Source organism: Nannobrachium achirus (genome assembly GCF_963921795.1).
Source record: "Nannobrachium achirus genome assembly, chromosome: 15".
Classification (NCBI taxonomy): Eukaryota; Metazoa; Chordata; class Actinopteri; order Myctophiformes; family Myctophidae; genus Nannobrachium; species Nannobrachium achirus.
The window spans coordinates 17,435,913-17,461,048 of NC_137822.1; the positions used below are offsets into that span (position 1 = coordinate 17,435,913).

The 25,136-nt window shown below is 41.7% G+C and overlaps 1 protein-coding gene across 2 annotated transcripts in view; it reads right to left on the bottom strand.

The window, feature by feature from the left end:
• pdlim5b (PDZ and LIM domain 5b) overlaps nt 1-25,136 on the bottom strand; it is a 90,773-nt gene that overhangs the window by 33,399 nt on the left and 32,238 nt on the right. For both annotated transcript variants that reach the window (XM_080743253.1, XM_080743252.1), the window contains exon 3: nt 19,112-19,263. In XM_080743253.1, the coding sequence (XP_080599379.1) occupies nt 19,112-19,263 (152 nt within the window). The remainder of the gene's footprint in view (nt 1-19,111; nt 19,264-25,136) is intronic.

Here is a 25,136-nt window from a genome sequence, read left to right on the forward strand (position 1 = left end):
TGGGGCAAGGTTTAATGTTGTATATCCCTGGTGGTCATGGTTTCAAAGGTTTTCAAATTGAGAAGTGTGGAATGAACAGCAAGGGAAAAATAATAAAATCTACAAGGCATAGCTAAATGATTATAGCATACATATGGATACATTATTTTGAATCCCAGCAAGGAAAAATGCTAAGTCAACACATCAGATACAGCAGGCTGACATTTACTATTCATCAAATGAAGAAAACTTCAATTAATGTTAACATATAATAATATACTGAGATGAAGGTAAATGTTGCCTTTACACCGTTGATTAGTCATGCAAAGAACCAATAAATAACAAACAAACGCATTAAGAATAATATCATTTTCATTAGTATCATGGCCTAATGGCAGTCAACAGATTTGTATCTTTCCTATCTTTCTTCGTGTGTGTACCGTACATGTCTGTGTGTCTCTTTGTGTGTGTCTGTGCATAGCCTGGTGTGTAGTAGTGTGGAAAACCTCAGATTTATAATCATGATCAAAACAGATGTTACAGTTTTATCACCTCCATGAGAGGGAGGTGGTGTGTTTGTCCCCCTGAGATGCATCCCTTTGTGACAGAGAGCAGCCCACTCCCTCCACCCAAAACACTGCATCCTCCTCTCTAATGCAGCTCACCCTCTATCAGTCCACACATCTGAGTCAGTCAGTCAGTCAGTCAGTCAGTCAGTCAGTCAGTCAGTCAGATAGATAGATACACTCTCTCTCTTTCTGCGGATAGTCTTGCACATGCACATCACTGGACTGATCCACACAACATTTCTTGTGCACCTTACCAGTAGTCTAGGGAAAATCTTCTGGAAAGATTTTTAAGCCACAACGAGGCCTTCAAATCTAGTTTAACGTGGTCTCCATGTTAGTGACACTTTGAGTTAAATTATAGTAACCCTGAGGATTCTACTGTGTAGCATCGGGCAAAGAGAAGCACATGACATTTCCTATCAAGGGAACAGTGCAGTTCTACATAAACAACCGCATCCTCTTCGGCTATGACAGCCAAACGACAAAGCATCAATTAGTTTTCTTTTTTAATAGAAAAAACTCAGTGACTCTCAGCCAGATTGTTCCTGTTCTGGGCTGGGGCAAGAAGTAAACAAGGAGAGGTCACACAGAACCTGTTCTATGCACTGGGAGTCTGGGAGGCAAATTGGAGCTGGATGTTTGATGTAATGCATTGAAGTCAAGGAGCCATGTCCGAGTCATTTGTCAAATAATTGGTTCAGGAAAATAAAAGAAGACATATCACACTTTCTTTCACAAGTTCTTGTTTTTTTGTGTGCACGCTATATCTATATTGAGGTATCTTAGTAAGATCACAGTTTCACAGTAAGATCACAAAATAAATTGTGATATGTGTTCTTTAACTTTCATGAACAGATTATTTGACTAATGTCGCAATAATAAAATAAAGAAAAGCTGGCCCTCATTAACATCCATCAAACATCCGGCTCTAGGTTGCCTCCCAGAGCTTAGAACCTGTTCTGCATGAGAGTGACCTCTCCTTCTTCATCACACTCCTCGGACTTGGGCATGTCCTCTGGCATCCTCCCTCCCCTTTGCCATAATAGGAAGAACAGACAGCTATCTCACGCTTTCCCTTTGTAGTTCACTTGAGGTTGAGCAACTAAAACACGCTCACTCAAATACTCTGTTAACGTATCCATTTATAAATGTGAGTGTACAAATGTAGTCACTCAGTTAAATTAACACTGAGGATTTTACTGTATAACCTTACACTGGCTTACTGACTTACAGCCCCACCCTGGCTACTACCAGATGCTGATGTCATTTAAAAAAAAAACGTGCCCACACATGTGGGTAATCTTTCCCATTTACAGTACATCACGGCACGTGTAACCTTATTTTCCAGTGAGCGTACATGTACTTGTAATACTGTTATTGTGGAACTTACATGAATTAAAAAACAACATGCTCCATAGCCTGAGAAAACAGTGAAAGGACAGGCTACAGGATCAAACCGGCACTTTCCATTAAAAACAAGGGCCAGCCTATAATAAGCCACAGTACAGTATATCTGCCATCGGCGGGCCAGAGGGGGCAGCTGGGTGGGATCGTGACTCTGTCTGTTCTCAGAGCGAACTGAACAAACAGTGAAGTGAGTCAGGGTGGTCCAGTGTGAACATCTGCTCTGCTCTGCTCTGCTCAGGCCCCATCACTGCTATCCTGTCCTCTTTCAGCCAGCCAGGCCTCCTGCTGATCAGCTCCGACACCCAGGCCAGCGCTACATGCTGTATGTGTGTATATGTGTGTGCGTACTGTATATGAGCGCGTGCGCGTGCGTGTGTGTGTGTGTGCACTACGTAAGCGTGAGTATGCGTGTCTATTTATTAGCCAACTCATGTGTGCGCGTGTACTAGGGAATAATTGAGAAGGTTGTATCACTCGATACGGGGGGCGCTCTCCATTTCGACATGTCGCCACTCCGACAGTGACTTCTTATTGTCGGAGTGGCAACACTTCCATAGAGGTTAAGGTTAGGGTTAGGGTAAGAGATAGGGTTAGTGTCGGAATGGAGACATGTCGGAAAGGAGACATGTCGGAATGGAGAGATCCTACGCTAATCCTAACTCAATCGACACAAATACAAAGTTGATTAGTCTGAACTTTAGCACTGTATTTTAATTCATTGTACAATGGCGGTGTGCAAAAAAGCAAAAATAGACAATCTACAAGCTCACAAGCTTGTAGATTTTTAAACATAAAAGTTTGTAATAATTGTGCAGCCTTAAAGTGTGTGCACTGTGTGCAGGCATGTGCATGTGTGTGTCTGTCTTAGCCAACTCACGTGCTGCGTACAGGCTTGTACTGAGATAGACAGCTGTGGGTGGGGCAGGAGATTGAGAGGTATACAGTGTATGAAATGGGCCCGCATATCTCTACACACTATGATCAGATAGTTACAGGCCATGTGTGTTCCTGCTGCTTTGAAGCTACCAATCAGTGGCTGCTCCCCAACCCAGTGTTGACACACAGCCTCCTGGGTAGGCAAGGTAGTGTTTTTACCTCAGAGCTAGCTTCTTCTTCCAAATAAAATGTGATTTCAAATAAGAATAGCTGAAGAAACTCCACCAAGAACACACACAGAATGGTTCTAATTTCAGCTGTTCTTACACTGTAGCAGCGCTGCCATAGTAAAGACTTCTTTATACTGTAGGTTGATTCTTCAACTTAGTTTAGGTACCTCTAATGGTTCTAAATTATGTCACATGAATTGACAAAGGTGCCATTGAGCACCCTTAATATACAGTAGGTGCTGTATAGCAGCAACAACAAGAACAACTATTAACTATTATGTGTTTGGAGTGAAATGTTTAGTTGTATCTCCATTAACATAATGTATTAGTCAGTCCATTTGTTGTGAAGGAGGCTTGATTGGAGCCAGGTGACCAAAAGGATTGATTGCCATGGAAACCAGAGGCAAGCAGCTTACATTTTTATGTTTCCATGTTGTCTCAATTAATGTAACCTTTTGTACAAAACAGGCAGCTACTGTGATAAGGAGCATTCCTATGCTGACAGCCACAGGTCCTGCTTGGGGATGTTGGGACAGCAGAAATGGGCATACAGTACAACAAAACAGTAATTCATTCAAGGATAAATAATCTAATATAGAAGTTAGGAACTATTGAATAGAGATTAGAAGATGTTTTTCCACATAATCTTCATCACAATATTTGTCTTTTTAGGCTTTGGGGAAAAAGGAAGCAATGATTCACACGAATATGCCAGGCACCAAAGAAATATGAGGCGCGTTATGACATTTTGGCAGCTCATCCACAGAAGACAGAACCCATAATAACAGGCCTTTCAGACACAGGCTCTTTATTTCTCTGTCATATCTGGTCTAAATGTTTCATTTACAGTACAGTATTGTGAACTTGTAGATCGGCTATTATTGGCGCATGACAATAGCTAGTATATCAATCTCTATGTGACTTTCAGGCACATAGAGAACTCTTTGAGCCTGTGTCGGGTACAGATCCACTCCCATGGGCGCTGCTCAGACCAAGAACACACCTCAGTGACCTCCGTCTAATTCAATCAGGATGCCGTGCTTAATTCGATTACAGATGCTGATATAAAAGTTAATAATATCAAAACAGTAACAAGCAAGTCCCAGTGTTTCCCTCTATTTGCAGACCCAGTTCCATAAAACTGTTCGACCCTCGACTTGCCCTGTCGAAGTGTCTGAGCAAGACCCTTAACCCCTATATCAGGGGTCTTCAACGTTTTCAGGCCAAGGACCCCTTAGTTGAGAGAGAGAGAGATGAAGCAGGGACCCCCACAACCTTTTCATAGATTCCATATTGTTTTATCGTTTGAAAGCACAATCGTGTATTTTGGAGTCATGTCAATTTGTGTTTTCAGATATTTAACCACTTGAACCATCAATACTTAATAAACTTGACCTTTCACTCTGTACTTAGTCTGCTCTTTTCTCTCAACACCAAACCTCTTTGCCGAAAATAGCCGATCTACATGCTCACAACGCCTCGCGTTGTCAGCTTGTAGATCTGCTATTTTTGGCTAAAGTTCTCACAATATGGACGTTAGGGTTCAAGTGGTTAATATAAAAAAGTAGAAAAAAGGTTTCTAACATCTCCCCTCGTACACTCAACTGAGCCATGTGAGCAGCCACTGTTGTATTGCAAAGAGCAGGATGTAAATAGAAGGTAGGATTAGCTTAATTGCAGTTGAGTTTTCTGACAATTGGTTGCCCATAAAATAACCTGCACAGTGTGTGGTATTCACAGTGTGTGGTATTCATTTGCCAAAAAATTGCAGATCTACAAGCTCACAATGCGTTATGTTGTGACGCGTTGTGAGCTTGTAGATCGGCAATTTTTTGGCAAAGACATTTGATAGAGAGTGAAAAAAAGACTGTATCAAGTACGTATATTATAAGTACCCTTTACCAATTATAGAGGGTTTAAGTGGTACCGGATATATGCAGCTCGGCAAATATAAGGTGAATTGATCCCAGTGCATAACGGAGGACGATATCATGATGAATCTAAATCTCCACGATCCGATTATCGTGAGGGTTTTTTATCACGATTATAATCGCGTATAGTCCCTTCCCTAACACACACACACAGGTCCAGTAGGAGGCGGCTGACTGGAGGAAAAGGCCTGAAGGCAACGCAGACAGACGCATTTCCACCCTGGCTGTCTGACATCCGAGGGCCAAGAGCAACAGTCTGGCACATGGCAACTGACTGAGTGATCAAGAGGCTGCTAACAGAAGCCCCAGCTCTCTCTCAACACACACACCAACACACACACACACACACACACACACACACACACACACACACACACACACACACACACACACACACACACACACACACACACACACACACACACACACACACACACACACACACACACACACACACACACACACACACACACACACAATTACCTATATATGTACAGTATCTAAAAACTATTCTTTCGACACTTGGCTCATTTCAATAATATTTATGTAACGTTTTATCAGATGGCTTTCTTGTGCTGTCTGTATCATATCACCATATAAGTATTATGAATTGTAGAATAGTAAGCAGTTAAAGAAATGCGGTTCAAGACGATCACTTATGTAAAACCACCTGATGGGAATGTTATACTTTCGCTAAAGTGTGTTTGTTATCTAAACAACATGCATGCCAGGGGAAGTGTGGATATTAAGCCCTCCGTCCTCACAGGACTTGGCATATCGCAACAAGAAAATCATGCGGCGATTATACACGCAGAGAGATGGATTACATGGATGTGGAAAACAGCTTTTTCCTGCTAAGGCAATCTACAGTTAAACAGGCAGCCTAGTGACAAAACTCACAGCTTGTGCCGGGGGCACAATCTCTCCATGTTTTAGCTCTTACTGTAACGTCAGGAGAGATGTTTAATTCTGTGTACAAATGGACCCGTGGAGGCGTACTGTCGAGAAAGAAAGAAAAGAAGCAGGATGGACATCGTGGTCTGAAGTGAGGACTGCAGCAGCTGACCGGGAGAAGTGGAAATGCTCTGTGAAGGCATTATGTGCCACAAGGCACCAAGTGGATAGGTAACAGTACTGTGCGTAATTTTTAGGTATTTTGTACTTTACTTGAGTGCCCATTTTCACTACTTTTTTTTTATCCCGCGATTTTGTAACCCATTTTCACCCAGTGCCAATTGCCTATATAATCCTGGGCTCTGCTCTACCTCTGCCAACCTGGGGAGACAAGGGACTGACCTCATGTTTCCATCTATGCATGAGTAGTCCAAGTTGCTTCTTTTCACCTGAGAGTGGGGATTTCCCCGGTTTGGACGTAGCGCGTGGAAGGAACACGCTATTCCAACCAGTTCCTTTCCCCTCTATCAGGCGCCCCGGCAGGCCAGGGGGAGGCATAAAACAATTTCACTACTTTTACTTCTACCCCACTACATCTCAGAGGCAAATATTATACTTTTACTCTAATAAAATGATTTGAAGACTTTAGTTATTAGTTACTTTGTAAGATTGTAGATTTTGATTATTATAAAAAAAAAACCAATACATGCATTAACCACTTACATTTCAGCCGTTTGAAAATAGCCGATCTGCAAGCTCACAATGGTTCGCAAGGGAGCTTGTTGATCTGCTATTCTCCAAAGTTGTATATACTTGAAAACTTGAAATAGGACACTCTGGCTGCATAAGAGTACTTTTCTACTAGAATTCTGGACTTTTAATTGTAACTTGTAATACTCATAACTTGTAATGAGTATTTTTATAATGTGGTATTGATACTTTTACTTAAAGGACAACTTAGTTTTTTTACAACAAGGGTTCATATTTTAGATTGTAATTAGAGAAAAGAAAAAGTGAGTGTTACTAAAATGTTTTCATTTGCTTCTTTCTATTGTTTTATCGCGTTTACCGTGCTAAAATGTGGGGCATGCGTACACATGGGGGCATGCGTGGCTAAATATGTATTTTTACACACGATAAGCCAGCAGTTTCTTTATTGCTATTTACAGTAACACTTCTAGCTCCCATAAGTCACATCCAACCATGAAAGGTTGCGTTGTATGTATCTTGGGAATGGGCTTATTCTGTGTAAAATGACATATTTAGCCACTTGTATGCATGCCCCCAACCACTGAAATAAGAATCTCTAAAACAATAGAAAGAAGTAAATGAAATCAATTTAACACTCATCTTTTATATTCTTTAATTACAATCTAAAATATGAACCCTAAAAACGAAAGTTGTCCTTTAAGTAAAGAATTTGAGTACTTCTTCCTCCTCCAGATGTCACAGCTAGTGTCCTGCTCCCTAAAGCCTTCTTTTTGATCACTTAGCTGCATGCCAGTGTCACACAACGAATCTACAAGCTCACAATGCATCGCGTTTGCAGCATGTTGTGAGCTTGTAGATAAGCTATTTTCGGTGCACAACACGGCATGGAACGAAGTATAAATCTGGTCCTATAAATCAGGCCAACTCTGCCATGGGAATGAGTAACTTTCTAGCACGCTGGGAATTTAATACACAGGCTTATCAATCAACACAAACACTGACATTTCACTGTGAGGGAAGGGAGACAACAGGGAATTGGGAACTTTGACCATATGTGAAAAGGTTTGAGAGAGGGGTAGATCATACACAGTAAACACTCGTTAGTTCAACTCTGTAATTTAATCGTACAGGTCCATTTGGTTACATTTGAACACTCTCAGGGTTACAAACGGATGAACTACCACTGAGGATTTCACTGTGTAGCAGCATAAAGCAGTCATTGTAAAACCGATACCAGTTGGGTGAAGAGAGACGGAGCTTTAAACCTGTAATAGTGGTAACTATGGAGAAGACGTGAGTGCTATTTAGGGAAGGCCTGTAAATATATAACTGGGCGGCCTGTTGCTATTGTCAGTCTCCTGGAGACGTGGCTCACACAATGCATGCGTGTGTGTATATGTGATGTATGTGTGCGTGCGTGTGTGTAATATGTGCATCCGTGGGTGCCTGTGTTTCACTATGTCAGCACACACACACACATGCATCACATGCATGCATCACAGGTCTACATGGACTGAGGGCATTCATTCATAGTCAGAAACACAAGACATGCCTCATGCTGTACACCAGGGGTTCCCAAACGTTTTTGTCTCAGGGCACCCCATAAATATTCTTTTAATCCGAGGCACCCCTACATTATAATTTTCACTCCCAGCACCTTATATTTATAACCTAACATCGTTGTCGGGTGGACACCTTGTATGTCCAAAACCGTTCGTTTTGTATTTATCATCTATAACATGTACTAAACTAGTGAAAACAGCAGATCCACAAGCACACTGTGCTTGTAGATCGGCTGTTTTCACTAGTTTTGTGCGACAGAGGTTTCTGCCTGACAGTAATGATATTTTAGTGATTATGTTGCGAGGAAAACGTTGATGTAAAAAATGACCAAATGTGCAAAAATGACCAAATGACCACCCCAACGGGGCTGCTCACGGGGAATTCCCGGGGACCACCGACTCCTGGTGCTCCAGAACGGATGCAAAAGTGGTGGCGCCCCCAGTGGAGGACCCCCTCCACTGCAGCTCACATAAAATGCCGTAACTCCGGCTAGGAGCGTCCGGGAGAGCCGGGGCCGGTACCTATTCGTCCGCCAAGGCAACGCGGAGACCCCACCCCTCATTTCTCACATGCCCCTCTTCTAGCGCCAGCATGAGGCCGATTCTTGCAAAACATATTTTTGGACACTGCTCCTACAGTTGCCCTAAAATCACACAAATCGGTACACACTATGTCTACACGTCCCCCTACACCCAGGAACCAATGCCACTTACAGCCCTCTTTGTGTATACATGTCACCTGACGGTCGCTTATCTCCCGATTAGGGAGTCTTACTGGTGATATTTTAGTGATTATGTTGCGAGGAAAACGTTGAGATAATAGCCATTTTGGTTAGAACTGACTGAACATAACTGTGTACTTCAAGTTTAAAATGACACTAAATATTTTTTCAAGTGTCCAAATAAATTCCAAATATTATCAAATTATCTCGCGGCACCCCTGGACTGCTGTTGCGGCACCCCAGGGTGCCCCGTCACCCACTTTGAATACCCCTGCTGTACACACTGTCATCTCAGGAACTTTGCTATCTCACCCAATATGCACTCAACACTTTTATGGTTCCATAACGCAACAACTAAACAGGAATTAATTACAGCAGATGTTTCATAATGTCTCTCCCAGACAATACAGCATCATCTATTCCATGTGAATGACGCCAGGCCAAGAAGTCATAAACCCAGAGGACAGGATAATTCATACCATACTTAATCTCTCTCTTTCTCTCTCCCCTCTATCTGTCCTCTTCCAGTCCCTACATTGTGTCACCTCTCCTTGGACAAGATATTAAATATAAGATCATTGAAATAACTGTAATTTGCAAAATTCAGAAAGACAAATTCCAGCTTCTCAGGGACTGCCACATACTTTTTACTACATCTTCGTATGGTCAAGACACAGCCTCCAGATGTGATTCAACATCCTGCATTGTTGCTCCAGAGTCACCTAATAATAATAGATACTTATTCCAGAACACTGATCATATAGTTTGACATTTGGGTCATTTCTTACTGCAAATGCACAGTGAAATCCTGAGTGGTTATTTAACACCGAGAGATTTAAATCAGAGTTGAGTTAAATTAACTCTCAGGATTGTACTATGTACTATTCAGGTAATAACTACTTGAACCAGAGTGGTCTTATTTTGGGCATGTCATAATAGGCAAACGTTCGCCGAAAATAGATCTACAATTTACCGTGTACATCGGCTATCAGGGGCCACGGATAGACCCCCTGGGGACCCCAGTCAACAAAGTATATAGGATGTAAGTGGTTAATGGCCACTGGAGTCAAAGAGAATACAAGTCAAGCGTGCCCCATGTGTCAAGAATGACTAGATAGTCACTTGTTATTGCATCTGGTATTGGATCACATGCAGCAAGTGGAGCACAGACATAAACAGGAGTGAATCAGCATCATTTGAGAGTGGATCCAAGCCAGTGGACCTAATAGCCACCACCCTTCTTCTCCGTTCACCTCCTCACCACATCTGGCCCGGGAAGCCAGGAGGGAACCTCTCTGGGTTGCATTAGGATGGTGACCTCTGCTTCACCCCCCGTTCGCAACACAGTAAACTCCTCAGTGTTAATTTGTGCTTCACCCCATTCGCTCTACACACTCTAAAGTCCTCAGTGCTAATTAATCTGTTTGTAACCTCATCCATTTGGTTACATTTTGTATAGGCTCAGAGTTAAATTGGTTTTGCTGTGTACAGTTTGAGTTTCGCTGGGTGAACGGTTGCCATCTGTGTCTGCAGCTCTGCAGCTTCAGAGCTGCCTGGTAGCTCGAAAATATGCAGCTGACTGACCTTTATGTAAACAACTGCCTTCTGCCATACTATAATATATAGGAGGTCACCCTGGGGGGGTGACATGTGGTATGTCAATGTGGGCTAAGCGGGCGTCTCACATACTGAAGAAAGTTTTCATCATAAATTTGGCTTCGTACGTTTTCCGTTTGTTTGGCAACTTAGTCTGGTCTTAGCTGCATCTCTCTACTCTTATCGGTATAACTGAATTACCCTTCTGTCTGTCTATTTGTCTCTATCTATCTATGCGTCCGTCTGTCCGTCCATCTGTCCGTCCATCGGTCCGTCTGTCAAACATGACACTGTCGTGCGAAAAAGTATGCACTGGGCTTTACAAGAGGAAGGAAGAAAGCACTGGGGCTTATTGAAAACGTTCCGAAATAATGTCACGTGTCATTTCCACTTTGTGTCTCTCAAGGAACTCAACTCTGTGTTGTCTCTCTGGGCTTTGGGTTGATGAGAGACCAAGGAAAAGGGCCATTCTGACAAGCCCTGGATCTCAGTGTGGGATTAGAACTGACAGAGAAACACAAGGGTTACATGTTGAACCGCTTTCAAGAGCTTCAAAAACGTTGTTGTAATCACTGACTACACCTTGAAGCTTTAGAGTTTCCAGCCCAACAGACACAGACACAAAGACTCACACACACACGGACGCACACGCACACACTAGAGTTCTCAAAATCTGACCGAACCCGACCCTTCTGGTAGGGTAGGGCCTAAAATGTATGCTAATTAGTCGGGCTGGGCCGGGCCTCAGACAATGATATTGCTATTTTCAGAGTGCAACCAAACATAAATTACTTGTCTTAGGTCAACTGGATCTCTTCTCCCTTCCTCACATTTTAGTCTAGTTTTTATTTGTTGACGAAATTGACATTTGTCTTAATTTTAGTCATCATATGGTTTTTATCAGTTTTCGTCAGCGAAAAAAGGTAGTCGACCAACATCTCTAGTCATAGTTTTAGTCAACGAAATCACCACTGGCTAGGGTTCATGTGGTTGATTTAAGACTGAGGGTTTGACAGTGTGCATTCATGGTTGGTTCTTGGAGTAAGCTGTCCTGGGCTGTTTTATCTCTGAGGTTTTGGAACCAGGTGCAGTCAGCCACAACCTTGGAGGAGTGGTGTTTGACTGCACTGTGTTGCATATTTCAATGACAATAAATAAACATCAATTATCATACTTTCCTCAGGCAGCTCCCCGCAACCTTCTGGCAAAACCCAGTGCTCACTACTAGGGGAAAAATGTCCCATAATATTAGAGCTGAAAGTAACCAGCTGACGTGTTGATTTTGTGACGAAAATCTGCTTTAGCCTACCCTACCGCTTGTTATAACAATGTATCTACTAATATTTACCTCCCTCTCTCGCTCCACACACACACACACACACACACACACACACACACACACACACACACACACACACACACACACACACACACACACACACACACACACACACACACACACACACACACACACACACACACACACACACACACACACACACACACACACAACACTGTGAGCCAAGACTTTCTCAGACACCCAGTTCTCGACCGATATATTGGTCTGGCCGATATACAGTGTTATTTGACTTTTGTGATGATGTCAGTATCAGAAATTATGCAACGGAAGTGTCCTAAATTGAACCACTTAAACCGATTTTGGGTAAGTCATTATTGGCATTTTTATAAATTGCATTTGTGTTGTGAGCTTGTAGACAACAAAAGAAAATGTAACATGGCTTAGTGGTTCCGTTTATATGCATTTCATATTTACTTGATTGCTTATTCATTGTATAATTAATTTTAAGTGTTCTTTTTGTATGTATATTGAAGTTTAATACACACACAAACATTTTGTCCAACTTAAACAACCAACCGCAACTCGAATCACACTTGCAAATGAATGTTGTCCTGTGTGAATTCCGTCCTGCTTTCTTAACTTTTATTTTATTCTTTTGCATATACTATACTGTAGGTTAAAGGTTCTCAAATAGGAACGTTCATCAATTCTACGTTTTGCAAATCAATTAGAAATCGTTGCACTTTTTGACAAAGTACGGGTCAAAACATCAGCTATGGATGGACTTGGTGGACTCCTAGTCGGTTGGCCTCTACCCATTGCCATACCTTGTAGTCTGCTCATCAAAACAGCCAAGGCTCCAGTTCACATGCTAGCTTGTTCTCTGAGTGTTCTATGTTAGCGTGTGCTCTTGCATTTATACATGTGTGGGGAAGAGTCCTAAGCATCGCAGCGTGGCCGACCAGGAACCACAAAAGGCTAGTTCTAGCGGACTGAGCCTGATGGAATATTTAAGTTTGTGGTCTTTCTGCACGCTGAGATTTCCTCACAACGCAGGCTACAATTCAAAATACTTTCATCTCTTGCTCCGCGAGGCATGCTATTCCTATGAGCATATAGACATGAGTTAAACGTCTCTTGGTGGCTAGGATTCTGGCAGAAATGAAGACAGGCTGTTTTCTCCCTCATTCGCAGAACGGATAAGCGTTCTTATCTCATTCAAACACTATCATCTCATCAGATCTGTTATGATCTATGGAGCAACAACAGGATGAGGAGAGCACTTTCAAATACATAGTGCCTTTCCGGTCTGAGTGAAAACATGTTTTCCTTCACCCGGCCACTCTACAATAACTTCAACAGATCAACACCCGTGACCCCGAATTACTTTCCTGTCTGGGGAATAAAACTTGACAGTGTGACATCACGTGACAAACCTTAGTCAACCCTAAGGCGCTCTTGGAATGTTATCATGACACTTAGACTTATCAGTCAGCATCAGTCATAAATCATGTCCATACATAAAGAGAGTCAGATGGAGCCGCTTCCCGAGGTACAGTTGAAGCATTGTCTAACTTACAATTTGAAATAAAAGTGTATATGAAAGTCAGCAATAACATAGTCATTATTGACTCAGGTGGAATTATTAATACCGATTTTAATCTAATAATCTGTTGTTTTTTAGTTTAGTTTTTTTCTGAAAAAGGAATATTTAAGCACTTAAACTCTACTTCATTGAGCTGGGTCCCCCAGGTCTCTAGACTCTTTCCGCTCCTTTTCCCCCTGTACACCAAATGTCTTAACCCAAAATAGTTGTTCTACACAACGCTTTATGTTAAATGCATTATTGCAAGAAGTAACTGCTTCTTGGCAATCCAATTACAATGGGTTTATATTGTGGCTTTATTAATCTTAACCCAAATTCTACCGCCTGTTGTCCATGGAAATTTCCTTGAAGAAAATACTGCCAGGAATCAAATGTGGTGAGATGGTTGGATGGAACCAAAGCATTATTTTCACATTGCCGAATGACGAGAAGTACACATTTTGCCAGACACTTAAAGGAGTAGTTCACCCCCAAAATGACTTTTTTTCTATTGATTAGTCATGCCATGGAGACTAGAGTTCAATAATATTTTTTGTTTTTTGGCGCATTCCTAAGACAAAAATGTGATAACAATACATTTACCCCCATTCGTTCCGGATGGTGACCCGTTTCGAAACGGGTCACCATCCGGAATCAATGGGGGTAAATTTACTCGAATCAAATTTTTGTCTTAGGAATGTGACAAAAAACAAAAAATATTATTGAACTCTAGTCTCCATGGCGTGACTAATCAATAGAAAAAAAGTCATTTTGGGGGTGAACTACTCCTTTAAGGAAAACAATATCCTACAGTATAAGAATGTAGTCTATTTGGGTGACCAAGTAACATGAAACGGCATCAAACACAAGTGACTCACACCTAACGTTTCACTTGCTTTGCAATGTGACATTATGGGCTCTATGTTGATTGTCTTAAGTACCAGCTCTTATGCCTTAACTTAAAGGCCTGTCCATACCGTCTCCGACCACCAAACCTTTCGTCTGAGAGGTCCGGTTCAACTACAAAATGACGTCACTCGCATCTTCTGAAAAGCATTACCCCAAATTAAGAGTTTGGAAAGACGCACGTCGGAAAGTCGGAGACAGTATGGACAGGCCTTTAAGTTAAAGTTATACCATGTAACTTTTTTTATAAAACAAATCTTAAAATTGTCCTAACTGTTAAATCGCTAAAGTTTTAGAACCCCCACTCCGTTATTTTCAGCTTCTGAAGCCTTCTCTTTATATGTTTTCTACTTAGCCGTGACAGGGGCGGGATTTCCCGGCAAAATTACGTCATCACACTACCGGCCAATCACAGCGAGGGTTATACACTGCCGGCCAATCACAGCGCATCTTGAAGTGGGGTCGCCATATTTGTAGTCGCCCGTGTGTCTCTTTACTCAAAAGGTAATCTCGCCTACCAGGCAGGGTGAAGTAGTCCGTTTCTCCGGAATGCCTGAACGCACAGGAACCAGGGACCCCTCTAAAGATAGCTCTCGGCGTTGTGGAGGCAGACGCGGGGGCTACTGACCACTAGTTGAGCATCTTACACAGTATAGCTTTAAGGCATAAGAGCTGGTACTTAAGACAATCAAAATACAGCCCTATGTGTCCACATTTTTCATGTGTGGGCTGCCTACAGGTACAATACACGGGTTCCAAAATACTGCCTGAGCATAAGACCTGGAAGAGAAGTGTAATCGACAGATTCGAACACTATCAGAAAGTGTGCCCCTGAACATTGAAAACTTTCCACCTGATCTAAGGATTCTGTGTCTTTCCAAGGGAGAATGTTACATTTTGCAACAGTTGCAGGGATGCAACTATTTGGATGGTACGATAGTCTGAGGAAAAAACACGGTTTCACAGTTTCACGTTTATTACGCGTACATGTATTCCACTAGACTATGGATGTAGATGATGAAATCACATGTACATTCATAAATCTAAGGTTTTAATGTATTTTCCTCACATCATATTTTGTTGGCTTTTTCTCTCCTTTTCACAGTTGCAGCCTTTCAAAGCACAATACAGTAGCCAAATACATACACAATAATAAAATAAATACACACATAAATAAAAGTGTAATGAACATAAACAATATGTATGGAGAATGGATATCTAGTTAGAGGTTTTAGTTGTAGTTTATATGCATCATGTCTCACATAGTCGGAATGTTTGATGTTTCATTGTGCTTTCATTACACTTGCTAGATTACATACAGCTGTGAGAAGGGGCTATTTTAGGGCTATTTCCCCACTATTAAAGTAGAAAGGCTCCTTCATCTTGCAATGTGGTGATGGCATGAAAAGACATGGCGAACTAAACCACTACGCTTTTCTGTCAGCAGCTTTATCGGCTCGGGAAGCATTAGGTGTTCCCCTCCATCTGTCATGTGACAGTCTTGGTCTTCAGGTCGCTCTTTTAAGCTTAGCTAAAGAAAATAGAGATGGATCTTTTCTACAAACAAAAAGCACCATCACACAATGCTTGGTGAATTCCCCACTCCAGAATCAAAAACCCTTTGAGGAACGTGTCGAGAGATGAGGTAAGGAGCTCGTCGCTTGTTAGCTGTTGAACAAATATTTATTTTTGCCGAATGGGTTGACAGATTGGTTAGCTGGTTATGCGTGTATCTGTTATTATGGTAGTGATTCTCCACCTTTTTAATTTCAACCCCCAGTTTGATATAATTTTTATTTCAGGGACCCCACTTCCATTAGTACACTCTGATTTCCAAAGCTGAAAATGTCCATTTGGAGCGCAGGATTTCTAACTATCAATCATTTAGCCAGGGAACCCCTGGCACCCGCCTCCTCCTCCCACATTGAGAGCCAGTGGGTTAGGAATAGGGATGGGTATCGTTCACCTCTGAATCGATACGATACCTTTTTCGATACCTGGGAATCGATACGATACCTGTTTCGATACTGTTTTCGATACTTTTTTATTTATTATTATTATTATTATTAACTTTTTTCCATAGGCTATTTTACACACCACAATAGGTTATTAAGGCCGCCTAAGACAGCCATTTTCATGTCAAGTAGTAGGCTTACTGTAGTTGATGGGACTACTATTACTGTTACTATGGCTGCTATTTTATATACAAGTGTTTGTCTGCAATAGAACACATTCTTTATACAGCTATTCTATGGCTATACTGTTGACGGTTTATTGTTTTTACTATTATTGTTATTATTATTATCATCATCATCTTACCTTATCTTAGTTTTTCTTATTATTATTATCACCTCGATCACAACATTGCATTTTGCTTCTTGTCCCTGATTAGTGACAATAAAACCTTGCTTCTCTTTTTTCTTAAACCTCACATCAACAATTTGCGTTGCTGAATGCAACTCCATTGAACGCGAATGCGCGTTCGCGTCTACTGCATACATGAACGTGCAGCATGGAGTTACACAGAGGCAGGGTGTCTGCCCTGCGCTGGCGAAACAAACACAAACATGCGTAAAAAGTTTGTTTCAACCGATCAATTACTTTTTCTAGACGGTCGGAACTAAAGACACATGTACCGCCATACTACACATCTCTCCTGGGACTGTATTGTTTTTTTTATACGACACAGAAAAAGGCTTTCACTTCTTCAACACGGAAAGGGTGAAAGCCAGACAGAGCAGCGAGCGGAGAGGGGGAGAGGCTATGGGGAGAGTAGCTCTGGTCCAGAGCGTTAGCGTGGGACTGGGGAAAGGTGACGATCGATGCTCACACAGTGTCACAGCTGGAGATCATAGACGTTGGATCATCATAATAATATTATTGGCTATTGTCGGATGTTTTCAGTTGTGGGCCATTTTCACAGTAACGCAACTACGCAAGTTTACTAAAGCAATTCAATGTTGTTACGGATGCGACCGGCCACGGGTACGTTCAAGAGTATCGAAACGAGGTACCGTTTGTTTTTACGTGAACCGATACTCGATAGTACCGACGTCATGCATTCGATACCAATAAAAGTACCGACTTCGGTACCCAACCCTAGTTAGGAAGCATCTTTACTGCATCACTGACGGTCACAGGCCTTGAAATCTGCCTAGTGAAGTCTCTCTGTGATGGGTTGAAATATAAGCATAACCGATCCCTCGGTTCTATTTTTAGTCTTTTTAAACTTGTATGACTGCACAGAGGAGTTTAAAGCTGAAATCCGTAAGGTTTAAAACCAGGCCTTTTATTCACACGAAAAAGTTCCGGACTGCGTCTTTGAGAGCTTTTCGTCACAGAGGTTCAGTTAAAGCCAGCCGATGCTGAATGAAATACAGTATATGGACCACATCAATCCCTCCATCTGGACCAATATACATGTAGCTGTAATATTCACAGTGGGTTGCTGTAGTAGTTATACGTGTAATCAGGCACAAGTAGCACTTAGGGACCCCAAAATACCAAGGTCTTCCGTCTTGTTTCAATACACAGCAAAAGCCTCAGTGATAGTTTAACCTTGACGGTGCCAAGATGCACCCATACTATGTCATTTATTAGCAGTCTCAGGGATAAACTATCACTCAGGATTTGAGTGTGTGTATCAAGCACAGTAGTTGTGGAAATCCGTCCAGAACCTGATGGTTTCCACAGATTCAACTCTGTGGTGAGGGTGATGGCTGATTCAAAGTGGCACTATGTAACTTATTTTTTTTTTTGTTAATAAAATGAGATTTGTCCAATCTTTATGGTAGAGCATTGGTTCTCAAAGTGGGGTCCGGGGACCCCCAGGGGTCCTTGAGGGAGTTCCAGGGGCTCCCCAGCTAAATGATGGTTGCCAAATGGACCCTTATGGATCTGTAACTCAGAGTGTGTTTAAATGGAACCAAATGGATTTGGTTCCATTTGTACTCTCTCAGAGTTAAATTAACATTGATTTTACAATATAAATTGGGGTCTCAGAGATAGAAATTAAATGGGGTCCGTAGCCTCTAATGCCTCTCAAACTGGGGGTCCTTGGTGGTTGAGAATCACTGCTGGAGCTGTAAAAAAATCTTCTATTATGGGGGTCCCTGGCGTTTATTTTTATAATTCTTTTTTTTTTATTAAATGGGGGTCCGTGGACTAATAAGAGTCAATTTGGGGGTCCTTGGCATGAAAAAGTTTGAGAACCACAGTGGTTAATACAATATACCTTATACAAATGGGGTGACTGTAATGTGTCTCCCAGTTCTTCTATTTAGACATTTACAGTAGATCGTGTCAAAGGACCTGATAGTCAAGACTTTTATCCCCTGAGCAAGCAGGCAGGCTCTATTAGCTCAATGGTCAAAAATTTCACTTGCTCAGGAAACCTGGGTTCAAATCCGGGGTAGAACAGGAAAGTAGAACATAGGGCAGCTTTAAGCAGTCACACTCTGGCCTGGATCCAGACCAATTTGACAATGAGCTGGGTGTAACTGCACACCTAACTAATGCACACAGGATATATCAGTCATCCCACACTCAAGAGAGAGCCTCTGTCATGACAGCATGATCATCTGCTCTGGCTTGTAACATCTTGCCACTCTAGTCTCTACAATAAATGTGTTTGAAGTAGGACCACAACTATCAATTATCTTCTTGGCGACTATTCTATTGATTACTTTTGAGGAATCAAATCATGTGTTTAAATAGACAAGTTATACACAGACAGACAGACAGACAGACAGACAGACAGACCTTTATTGATCCCTAGAGAAATTCAGCATACTGTACAAGAGTGTGTGTGCTTGCATATTGTATACGCATGTGTTATGGTTACCTTTGCAGAGTGAGGGTCAGCTCATCTGTACAGCCTTTGATCTTATTCTGGGCCTCTAGGTGGTTCATACTGTCCGTGGCGATGCCATCAATAGACAGAACAATGTCTCCAACGCTGACCTTTGCCGTGGCTGCCTTGCCTCCATCTGTAAGCTGTAAAGACATTACACACACAAATTAAACCACTTTCAACCTAGCATCCCTATTCTGGGCATGCCATTATAGGCAAAATATCAAATAAAATATTTCCCCCAAATTTCAAAAGATACAATATTCGCTATTCATGGTAAAAAATGTTTGTTATCTCTCTCGCGGTGACAAAGAAGTACATTTTGTTCAATCTCTACTTTACTGTAGTGAGGAAGTTACACTATCTCAGATTCTGAGAGGATCTGAGATTTACAGTCCCAGCCTATCAGAGCAACAGCACATAATCTTATCAAAGACTGTAAAGAAACTCAGATCGCGTTTCACTCTCACTGTTGATACAGTACAAATTTCAGAGCCAAATTCAAGATTTAAGAAATGCTATGAATTTTCTGTTTTGCCCCATTTCTGTTTACCAGTGAATTTATTATTACTCAAAGCAGAATAAAAGACTATAGCCTGAATAATACCTTGAGCAACTTCTAACAATAAACAATAAGCAGTTGATCACACAGTGAAGAAAAAATGGTAACCAACAATGATTTATTTCCTGTAATAAGCTTGTTTTTGGTGTCTTATGTAACTGTAGTTATATAAGAAAGGTATTTTCTTCTCTTCACAACACCACTTATCAACAGCAAATCCCTTGCTAACATTCCTGTGGTAGGCCTCTATTCTGCTGTTTATTTGTGTTGGTAACTTGTTTATTTGGACCTCTCCTAAAACTCCGGAACTTACTAAGAAAAATAAAGACATGCATAATACGTAAATGGCACTATACCAACTTGATCATATGACTCTTTAGGCATGTGAAGGGCCCTGAACTACAGAATGTGCTAGGGTTGTCAAAAGTATCAATAATCTGATACCTTTTTGGTGTTGTTAAAACCATATAATTCCATGAATCCAAATTGAAAGTACCAAATCTATTAAAAATCACACCCGTGTGAAGTGGAGCTGTGTGTGTGTGTGTGTGTGTGTGTGTGTGTGTGTGTGTGTGTGTGTGTGTGTGTGTGTGTGTGTGTAGATCATGTGTACCGATTTTTGTGACATTTGAAGAAAATATGTAGGAAAAGGAGCAAAAAGTGTGTTTTGGAGAAAATTCAAGATGGCGGAAAATCTATCCTGGCGCAAATGGGCGTGGCCTATATGGGGAGATGCGTCTTGACCCAAGGAATCCAGGGAAAAAAGAATTTTAATTTTCCGATCCACGGTTCAAGAGTTACGGGGCAAAACGTAAAGTGGGCCGTTATAGCGCCACCATGAGGCCGAGTGATGTAATTATTTTTCGATTCATTCTTAAAATCATTATGAATCTCCTCTCCGAGGTTTGAAACTGTAGCTCCTATGGTTTACGAGAGAAAAATACTTGAAAGTGATTTCTTGCATTGTCCCATTATAAGTCAATGGGGACAATTAAGCGTCGTTTTTTGCCGATTACGTCGGCATGGTAAGGCGGATCGGAACGAAAGGTAATAGAACACCATTCCCGGCCGAGCCGCACATTTTGATGTATATATTGCGCGAGTGGCGTAAATGGTGCGTCACTAGTTACGCGCCGAAGTCAGGCTACATACACACAGACACACAGACAGACAGACAGACACACACACACACACACACACACACACACACACACACAGACCCACACAGCCATGTATAGGGAGCCTGTGTTTCACACAGCTCCAAAAACAAATGTACAATCAGATTGTCAACCGACGGCTGCACAGATGAAACAGCAGCGGGGAAAAAGGACAAATACTTTTAGACATTTACACCATTCCCACTTTCAATAATAAATACATAAATACAAAATACAAGACAAACAGCCGTTTAGTTAAGGTGAGGGAGAGAGGGAGTGGGGTGCTGAGAGTTCGTATGGCTGTAGGGAAGAAACTGTAGCATTACGCGTTATTGAATACAGTTTTTTATACTAGTATTGTATTGAAGTGTAACCACTTTAACCCTGGCATCAATATTTTGGACATGTCAGCGCATGAAAATATTGTGAATGTCAATGATGTTCTAAAGATAATCTGAAATAGCAGATCCAGAAGCTCACACAATGAATCGCACACAACCTAATTCTGCTGCTCGTACCTGTTGACCCCTCTCACGCTGGATATTTTCGACTTTGAGGATAGGGACAAAGTGGTAAAACTTCTGCTATCGTGACAAGCCTACTAGCCTAGTATGTGCTGAAAGTGTCGGACATATTGTTTGTTTTATCAGGTCATCAGTGGGAGCTTTGGCAGAGAAAAGCTTGAAGGGGCCTGTTGCTTTGGAGGAAGGATGTGATCTTATCTCACGCAGAGTAATAAACTCGAAGCTGGTCCTCTCATCTGGCATGGAAGTAAGGCATGCTGAGAGACAGGTACTGTACATCTAGGGTATCTGATCTCTAATAAAAGTTTTGATTTCCGATACTATATTAGATCTACAGTATAGTATAACCATAAATGGAGCGTAGGATTAGGGACGTGGAAACTGAAACAATGTAGATCAAGACCAAAGTGATGCAACTATATAATTGTTAATCCATGTTTAAACAAGCAGTAGCAATATTTGAGAGCTAGAAATAGTCAAACATTGTGCACACTTCAAGGTGATGAGAAACCAAACAGAAATGACATAGTATTTATCTGCAGAAGAAGCAGTTTAAGTCTGCAGTACCGTCATACGACAAAGTATAAATCAGACTTATAAATAATTGAACAAATTAATTAAATTCTGTTATATATATATATATATATATATGTTTTTCTGTATCCACCACTGGCATTGTATGGCTTGCACAACAAAAGTAATAATCATGTTCAATGCGTATAAAAAAAAACTTAAATCAGGCCAGGTGCTGGATAAATTAATGAATCCAGAAAGGATGACAATATATCTGCAGTGCAAACTAGAATTCAAGCTCCCTTATTTATTCCCAAATTGAAAATTAAATTGAATAAACATTTATTAGTTTCAACCAAGCTACTTGTCTTCCAGGCAGTCCGGGAGCCGTGGGGGTGAACGTGGATTCGCCTGTAAAAGTTTTTTTCTCAACTGATTCTTTTAGCTTGGGGTCACCTCTTAAGGATTCAAGAGGATGACCAGTGATATCCATTGAGCATTTTTTATTATTAACCCCTTAATGCCTGAAACATGGGCTCCCATTGACTTTCTATATAGGAGGAAAATACCCAGAAAAAGATTATTTTTCTGGGTATTTAAGGAGGATCTGAGGGGTTGCAGGCATTTGTTTTGCACAAAAAACATTCCGTGGGCTAGAAATAGCCTCAGAAAACAATACACGTATGGGTGAGTATTCATGTTAGTCGGAGGCCTTAGGGTTTTTTTTCTCGTGCTAATTAGTCTAAAAGTGCAAAATTTTGCACAGATGTAGCTCAGGGCATGCTCTAATGATTTAGCTAGGGCGCCCGAGTCGGCGACCTTCGGGGTCACCACAACACCCACAAAAGTGATGACTCATCACTTTTCATCACTAAAGTCGATGGGAGCCCAACTTGATTTGGCCGCTGTGGCGATCCCGAATGTCTCAGACTCGGGCGCCCTAGCTAAATCATTAGAGCAAGCCCTGAGCTACATCTGTGCAAAATTTTGCACTTTTAGACTGATTAGCACGAGAAAAAAAAAACTAAGGCCTCCGACTAACATGAATACTCACCCATACGTTTATTGTTTTCTGAGGCCATTTCTAGCCCACGGAATGTTTTTTGTGCAAAACAAATGCCTGCAATGGATTCAGCATCATGACAAACACCTAGTTAGACCCCTCAGATCCTCCTTAAATACCCAGAAAAATAATCTTTTTCTGGGTATTTTCCTCCGGTATAGAAAATCAATGGGAGCCCATGTTTCAGGCATTAAGGGGTTAATAATAAAAAATGCTCAATGGATATCACTGGTCATCATCTTGAATCCTTAAGAGGTGACCCCAAGCTACAAGAATCAGTTGAGAAAAAAACCTTTACCGACAAAACCACGTTCAGCCAAAAATCACCCTTTTTTTCCCGGTTTGTGCATGACTGTGTTCCTGTGTTTGTGTAAGAGCGTGTTCCAGTGTGTGTAGATGTATTTTCATCTTTTCTTATACTAAACATTGGCCATATGACAAAGGGAAGAAAGCAGATAAAAGTATGACGACACAATGACTGTTAACCAGGTGTGGCACACTGCTAGTAATTACGCAAGGCTATCAATCATCAATCACTCAGCACTCCCTGACACGCTCAACACTTGTGCAATGTGCAGGAAAAGTGGCTAGCATCATGTTGCATCATGTACTGTAGTAAGTAACCATAAACACTCTTCTTTTGCAATATCACTTTCCTATTATTGTACACACATTAAAATAATATATATAGAGCCAGGATTCTCCAAAATCGGGATCGCCATTGGACCAAAATAAATCAGGCATTGGTCAAGCTCTACTCAAAACATTATGTTTTGTGGCCATGAACTGAACACCATTTTTCTGAAGCCTAATTGATGAGGAGCTGAATAGGTGCTGTATAGTATTGTACATGGGAAATACCTGTGCATGTAAGGTAGATTGTAGCATTTAGAAAAAAGGCTGCAGAAATGCTGAAAGGCAGGCTACAATGAAGAGGGTAATGAAGCGTTTCTATGTGGGACAGGGGAGGATTTATCTGCCATCTTTGTTAATTGATCATTACAAGGACAAAGGAACGTGTTTCAAGTGTACCAACAAATAACACGCTGGTTTGACATGAGCAACAATCACACGCTGCTTCACAACCTGAAACCAATTGAATTGCCAGGAATTTGCGTGCGTCACTCGGCAGCTACCACAAACATTTTTCATGCCAGAGCAACAGTTGTTGTTATGTGTCTCCAGTGTGCTCACAGGGACCGTGACTCACGCCGGTGACTCGTTATTCAGATGACCAACGTCATGCCTGGCAATGCCCCATTCACTTCCATTCACAGAGCTGTGCGAGGGAGAGGGAGGGAACATAAGGATTGGAGCTGAAGAGCATGACGGTACATAGAGACGCACAGGATGCTTTGTCTTCTCGTCGCTTAAAAAAAGAAAATCGCCCCAGTCCAGGAAGTTAGGTCACTGTGTGTGTGTGCAGTACGTGTCAGGAAGCACAAGACTCCCCCACTATTTCAATAAGACTCAAGAGCATGTATTGGATGAATGGAAGCAAAGACTGCCATTGTGTACATTATAATGAGAGGGAGAGAGAGAGAGAGAGAGACAGACAGACAGAGAGAGAGAGGAAGAAAGGGAGGGAGGGAGCAGGGACGTGCTGGGCCCCTGATTCAGCCCAGGAAAAAGAGTTGGAGAGGCCCTCATTGCGCGCTATAGAGATATCTCTCTCTATAGCACTGCTGCTACTCAAAGATTTGCCATTTCAGATCACGACAAGTGACAAGCCAGTGGGCCAATTACATGAGTTATATTTTGTCGTTGTCGGGTGGAATCCTTGTATGTCTAAAACCGTTTGTTTTGTATTTATCATTTAAAAAATTATTTAAACTAGTGAAAACAGCCGATCTACAAGCACACAACGTCTCACGGTGCGAGGCGTTGTGTGCTTGTAGATCTGCTGTTTTCACTACTTTTGTGCAACAGTCTTGTATGATGAAGCAGGGCTTTGCTTTGCGAAAAGAATGTACAAATTTGAAACTTCCCGCTTTTCCCAATGGCCAGCACGTCCCTGGGAGGGAGAGAGAACAGAGGGAGAGAGAGGGGGAAAAGGGAGGAAGTGATAGAGGGAGGGAGAGAAAGGGATACGGGGAAAAGGGCAGGCAGACAAGAAGGAGACAGAATGTCTCTACATACAGGGCCAACACTCCAGGCACAGAGGACAATGACTGGAGGGTCCACTCTGACACAGTTT